We start from the raw sequence: 7,229 nt of genomic DNA on the forward strand, positions 1-7,229 counted from the left end.
CACCCACAAATGAATCAGGCGCCAAAGAATGATGCAAAGAAATTTTGCCACAACGTCTGTGCATTGAGTCAGAACTTTGTGGGTATTTTGATCAGGATGTGCAGTGAAGTGAGAGCGCCAACTAGGGGTAAAATGAGTAGAAAAGCTCATGAACATGAATTTAACTCATGATTAGTTAAATGAACATGCTGCTGGTGTGTGTGTGTGTGTGCAGGATCTGGCTCAGTGTGTGAACGAGGTGAAGCGAGACAATGAGATCATCCGTCAGATCACGACGTTTCAGCTGTGCATCGAGAACATGGTACAGATTCTCACTATTCTGATTCATTCGTGTTTGATGCTGATTCTGATTCATTTGTGTTTGATGCTGATTCTGATTCATTTGTGTTTGATGCTGATGCTGATTCATTCGTGTTTGATGCTGATTCTGATTCATTTGTGTTTGATGCTGATGCTGATTCATTCGTGTTTGATGCTGATGCTGATTCATTTGTGTTTTATGCTGATTCAGACTCTCTCTCCCTCTGTTAAGTCTCTGTCTCTGGCGTTATACGGACGACCCAAAATAGACGGGGAATTCAAGATCTGCAATCTGGAGAAGAAATCCAAACAGGACCGGTGTGTTTGTGTGTTACTATAACTCTAACGATAATGATAACGATAACTATAACAGTAACTGTAATGGTAATGAAAACTGTAACGATAACTATAACTATAGCGATTACTATAACGATAATGATAACTATAACGGTAATAATAACTATAAAAATATTGGTAACACTTTATTTTAAGGTGTCCTTGTTACACATGTACTTATATGTACTTACTATTATAACAACAATTATTTATGCATAATTACATGCAAGTAACCCTTCGCCAAACCCTAATCCTAACCCTAACCATATAGTAAGTGCATGTAGTTAATTAATATTATTCCATACTTAATTGTATAATTACACTGTAACAAGGACACCTTAAAATAAAGTGTAACCAAAATGAACATGCTGCTGGTGTGTGTGTGTGTGCAGGATCTGGCTCAGTGTGTGAACGAGGTGAAGCGAGACAATGAGATCATCCGTCAGATCACGACGTTTCAGCTGTGCATCGAGAACATGGTACAGATTCTCACTATTCTGATTCATTCGTGTTTGATGCTGATTCTGATTCATTTGTGTTTGATGCTGATTCGGACTCTCTGTCCCTCTGTTAAGTCTCTGTCTCTGGCGTTATACGGACGACCCAAAATAGACGGGGAATTCAAGATCTGCAATCTGGAGAAGAAATCCAAACAGGACCGGTGTGTTTGTGTGTTACTATAACTCTAACGATAATGATAACGATAACTATAACAGTAACTGTAATGGTAATGAAAACTGTAACGATAACTATAACTATAGCGATTACTATAACGATAATGATAACTATAACGGTAATAATAACTATAAAAATATTGGTAACACTTTATTTTAAGGTGTCCTTGTTACACATGTACTTATATGTACTTACTATTATAACAACAATTATTTATGCATAATTACATGCAAGTAACCCTTCGCCAAACCCTAATCCTAACCCTAACCATATAGTAAGTGCATGTAGTTAATTAATATTATTCCATACTTAATTGTATAATTACACTGTAACAAGGACACCTTAAAATAAAGTGTAACCAAAATATTTTATTATAACTATAACTATGATAACGATAACTGTAACAATAATGATTAATATAATGATAACCATAATGATAACTACAACTACAGTACAAAATGTAACTTTAATGATATTTGTAAAGATAGCTTTAACGATATATTTATAATGATAACTAATGATTACTATATCAGCACCCACATTAACAGACGATAACATTCTGTTTGTTATAAACATGCTGCAGTTTTGACGTCTGTCTCTTTAAATATTCAAGCTCTTTAAATTCTGGTGGATTCTTATTGGTTGTCAAAGTTTTTATTGTTCATCTTCTGGGGAAAAGAAATCCTCTGTGCTTTTATTGTTATAGTTGTGCTGTGGACGTCACAGTTGTCTTATTTTTATAGTTATTGTGATGCGTATCGTTCTTGATGTGAACAGGTTGTTAGTGTGTAGCGTGTGTAAAGCTCTCTCTCTCTCTTTGTGTGTGTGTGTGTGTGTGTGTGTGTGTGAGTGTGTGTGTGTGTGTGTGTGTGTGTGTGTGTGTGTGTGTGTGTGAGTGTGTGAGAGTGTGAGTGTGGGTGTGTGTGTGTGTGTGTGTGTGTGTGTGTGTGTGTGTGTGTGTGTGTGATGGAAATGAAATCCATACAATTTCCAAACGTTATTGTCTGTAGTGTGTAGCGTGTGTAAAGCTCTCTCTGTGTGTGTGTGTGTGTGCAGGTACGGCTTTCTCTTCGATAAGGCTGTGGTAGTGTGTAGCGTGTGTAAAGCTCTCTCTGTGTGTGTGTGTGTGTGCAGGTACGGCTTTCTCTTCGATAAGGCTGTGGTAGTGTGTAGCGTGTGTAAAGCTCTCTCTGTGTGTGTGTGTGTGTGCAGGTACGGCTTTCTCTTCGATAAGGCTGTGCTTGTGTGTAGCGTGTGTAAAGCTCTCTCTCTGTGTGTGTGTGTGTGTGTGCAGGTATGGCTTTCTCTTCGATAAGGCTCTGCTAGTGTGTAAGAAGCGCAGCGGCGAGAGTCTGGAGCTGAAGGAGCTGATTGAGCTTCAGCATTACCAGCTGAGAGACGAGCCGTCAGGAGAGAAGGACAGCAAGAAGGTTCTACACACCTCCTCTGGTCTCACAGAGCTTCATCATTATCATCATCATCATCATCAGAACACACCTGTACCTGACGCTTGTGTGTATTTACAGTGGACGCACACCTTCCTGCTGATGGATCTGTACGGTCAGGGCGGCTACGATCTCTTCTTTAAGACACGAGAGCTGAAGAAGAAGTGGCTGGAGCAGTTTGAGATGGCGCTGTGAGTCCACCGCTCCTATGTTCCTCAAACCTTCAGCTCAGCTACAGCTCTAATATGCTGCTCCTATGATAGTATAATATAACATACATGTTCGTAGGTCCAACATGTGTCCGGAGAACAGCACGGCTAACGGTCATGACTTTCAGATGCACTGTTTTGAGGACACCACCTCGTGTAAAGCCTGTCGGATGCTCCTCAGGTGAACTTTAAATCAGTCGTTTCACGCCAGTGTTCACCAGTGAATGAGCTGCTGTTTTCTGCTCAACAAACACCAGAATGCTGCTGCAGTTAGTTATAGCAGCTTCAAATTTGTTGAGATAAATAATGGCAGCATTTATTTATATGCTGTATTATGTTGGATCTTGTATTGCTAAATTTTGCTTTCTGACACGGGAAAGTTGCAGAAATGTGTTTTATTTTAGTATTATCGATATGCTATTGAGTATTTATGATTATTTTTAATTATTTTTGATTTTCAGTTTTCATTTTTTGCTTAATATTTGTATTTCAGTTTTAGTATATTAGTATTTTAACTTACTTTAGGACTGAACACCAGATTCGCAGCTCGGGTTTCAGTAAATGCTTACTTTTTTAAAGTTGAAACAATGCATTTTTACTTATTCGAATGTTGAATTTTAAGTTGTGATAACTAATCGCAGCAATCATTTTTACGGTTTATTATGTTGGTTCTTGTATCTAATATACATTTCGCTTTCTGAAATGCAAAAGTATCACATGTGACTTTTAGCAGTTTTATTAGTTTTTAATTAATGTTTATTTTTATATTTTCAGTGTTCATTTGAGTTTTAGTTTACACTTTTAATTTTGTTATTTTATAAATTTTTGCTTAATAATTCTCTTAAATTTTTTATTTATTTTAGTTTTACTAATTTAGTTATTTACTTTAACTTATTTTCATTTAGGGAAACATTTCTAAGTTTTTCATCTAATGTTTTATTTCAGCTCATGAAATAGCTGAGAGTGTTTGTTGATAATAACAACACTGGTTGGCAGCTTGTTTTCAGTACATGCTCTTTTTAGTTCCGGGAGGAAGTTCTGAGCTGTGAAAGTTGCTGAATCGTTTCATTTCGAGTTTCATCAAACTCATCAAACTCAGAGAATGAAGACTAATGTAGATGTGTCAGGATGAGACTCCTGTAAGATATAAAGGAGAGTAAATCTGCTGCTGTAGCTGGAGATGTGAGGTTTATTTGCTGATGTGTGTGTCTGTGCGCGTGTGTGTGTGTGTGTCTGTGTGTGTGCGTCTGTGTCTGTGTGTGTGTGTGTGTGTGTGTGTGCGCATGTGTGTCTGTGTGTGTGTGTGTGTGTGTGTGTGTGTGTGTGTGTGTCTGTTATGTGTGTGTGTGTGTGTCAGGGGGATCTTCTTTCAGGGCTACCGCTGCTCGCGCTGTAGGATGGCTGCTCATAAAGAGTGTCTGGGTCGAGTTCCTGCATGCGGACGAAACTCTGGTGAGAAAACAGATAAAGAACCTGTGAGAATGTAATGTGTCACTGATGTTCGTTCAGTCGACTTCACATGTGCTTCTCATTCACTCCACAGAACTGTCAGGAACGCTCAAGAAGGTCTGTGCATCCAAATTATTTATGTCACTTACTTTTTGTATATTTTTTATGTCGTATAAACTTTTATTTCATTTCTTTATAGCACGTCCTGTTGTTTCAAATTGGACTTTATGCATATGTTGACACACAAACACGTGATAAACCCATTTACACACTGTGAAAGTGACCCTAAATCCAAACATTTGACATTTAAACAGCTTAAATATGCTGGTAAAATAAAATCAATAAAAAATAAAAGAAAATCAATAAAAGAAAATCAATAAAATAAAATAAAAACAAAGATAAAATAAAATGAAAACAAAAATTAAATACAATAAAATTAAAAATAAAATAAAAAATACAATAAAATAAAAGAAAATGCAAATGAAGTCAGCGATGGTGCTGTTGATGTTTATTTGTGTTAGTTTGTGTTTGTGGGTGTTGAAGTGTATTTTCCTGTTGTTTCAGAATAAAACGATGAGGTTAACATCTCAAAGACAGACCAAACCAGGTAAACACACGTCACACAGCGTCCTCACACACACACACACACACTCTGGTCCGTGTCCCTCACACACTCTGTCTCGATCAGGTCTGCCGAAGATGGAGGTGTGTGTGGATTATTACGGTCTCCCTCCGCCGCCGCTGGAGTTTGGTCAGCCGCTGCTGCTGTCTGTGGGAGACACGGTGGAGCTGACGCGAGCCGAGGTCGACCTGCAGTGGTGGGAGGTGAGGGGTCATCACACACACACACTCACGCACTCGCACTCACTCACTCACTCACTCACTCACTCACACACACTCACTCACACACACACACACACTCACGCACGCACACACAGACTCACGCACTCGCACTCACTCACTCACTCACTCACACACACTCGCGCACACACACACACACACACACACACTCGCACACACACATCACACTCGCACACGTACACACACACACACGTACAGGAGTGTCTCTGGACACCGGAGAACTAGATGCCAGTGAGCTCCTCAACGAGCACTGTTAACACAATGCCACACCATTTGATGAATTCAGCACAAGAGAGACGGCTTTCTGTTCGCCGTCTTTCTGATATGTATTTAGTGTATATTAAATAATGCACGTTTCAGGTTGGTGACCACGACCCATCTTTAAAACACATTTTTTCACATGTAGAAATAAAACCTCAAACACATTCATCTTTAACACTGATGGCAATTCATCATGTTCAGTCATTTTACACCACATATAACGATGCAACGCAGTAAAGAAAAGATGAACAACACATCAAAGCGTGTATACTCTGATGATATGACTATATGAAGAGAAGCGCGAGGCTTTGTGAGCGAGTCTCTTTCAGTTTTGATTCATGTGTGAATGAGGTTACAGCAGGATCTGATCTGTGTGTTAATAATGGAGAAGAGAAACCTACACTCGTCTGCACTTTCTCCTTCTCTTTTCCGCATGTCTTAAGTTTTTTTTTTTGTCATGTTAAATCCTGGATATGACTCAGAGCGATACGTGATGTTGACCTCATATAAATATGAATATACTGTATATAATAGTGGTTTTATATAAAGCTGACGTGTGTGTGTGTGTGTGTGTGTGTGTGTTACAGGGCAGGAATCTGACCATCGGAGAGGTCGGCTGGTTTCCCTGCAGTAAAGTTCATCCGTTTGTGCCGGTGAGTGGATCAATAAAATGTAGATCCAATAACTGATATTGAGTCATTATATCCGATACTGTTTATTTATTTATGTTTTGATTTCCCACAATTTTTAATTCCCTCTTTTTTTATCTTGCTTTTTTTTCCTAAATTTTTTACTTCCTGCATTTTTTTTTCTAGTTTTTAATCTTTTTATTTTCTAAATTTTTTTATCTTTATTTTTCCCTGCAATTTGTATTTATATTTTAATGTTTATTTTTATGTAATACAATTTTTACTTTCTACATTTTTTTTATTTACTTCACTCTATAATTTTTCATCTTTATTTATGTCGTACAATTTTTATTTTTAATCTTTATTTTTTCCTACAGTTCTTATTTCCTGTCATTTTTAATATTTATATATTTCTGACAATATTTCCTAGTTTATTGTATAATCATAATACTGTACAGTTCCAGTGGGGTCCACTTTTTCATTTTAAATTAGATTATCAGTATAACAGTTTGAGTGAAATTGTAATGAAAACTGAGCATGAGTTTAATAATGTCTTGTTATTTGGTTCATGCTTTGTGGAGAGCAGCACTCGATTAATGACAGAAATAGAGCACAATTTCAAATCCTAAATGTTTTCGTTTGTTTCCAGGTTTAGATTAAATTTGATGTAATAAATTTTACATTTCGGCGTACAATAATAATACAAATCTGCATGATAACTCCTAGTATCTACTGCTTGTTAAGTAAATGTGTTGTCTGCTCTCTGTAGGCGCCTCCTCCAGATTTAACAGGACTGCCCTGGTAACACACACACACACATATGCACACACACACACACACACACATATACACACACACACATACGCACACACACACGCACACACATATGCACACACACACACATATGCACACACATATGCACACACACACACACACACACATATACACACACACACATACGCACACACACACGCACACACATATGCACACACACACACACATATGCACACACATATGCACACACACACACACACACACATATACACACACACACATATGCACAC

The 7,229-nt window shown here is 37.8% G+C and overlaps 1 protein-coding gene across 1 annotated transcript in view; it reads left to right on the top strand.

Annotated features, from left to right (window-relative positions):
* Nucleotides 1-7,229, top strand: part of LOC107560578 (proto-oncogene vav-like) — an 18,163-nt gene that overhangs the window by 10,021 nt on the left and 913 nt on the right. The window contains exons 13-22 of the mRNA XM_016244796.1: nt 533-618; nt 2,606-2,741; nt 2,838-2,947; nt 3,045-3,146; nt 4,323-4,417; nt 4,509-4,531; nt 4,979-5,021; nt 5,103-5,239; nt 6,124-6,189; nt 6,935-6,966. Of these exons, the coding sequence (XP_016100282.1) occupies nt 533-618; nt 2,606-2,741; nt 2,838-2,947; nt 3,045-3,146; nt 4,323-4,417; nt 4,509-4,531; nt 4,979-5,021; nt 5,103-5,239; nt 6,124-6,189; nt 6,935-6,966 (830 nt within the window). The remainder of the gene's footprint in view (nt 1-532; nt 619-2,605; nt 2,742-2,837; nt 2,948-3,044; nt 3,147-4,322; nt 4,418-4,508; nt 4,532-4,978; nt 5,022-5,102; nt 5,240-6,123; nt 6,190-6,934; nt 6,967-7,229) is intronic.

This window comes from Sinocyclocheilus grahami, unplaced genomic scaffold, assembly GCF_001515645.1.
Source record: "Sinocyclocheilus grahami isolate Dianchi unplaced genomic scaffold, SAMN03320097.WGS_v1.1 scaffold734.1, whole genome shotgun sequence".
Lineage (NCBI taxonomy): Eukaryota > Metazoa > Chordata > Actinopteri > Cypriniformes > Cyprinidae > Sinocyclocheilus > Sinocyclocheilus grahami.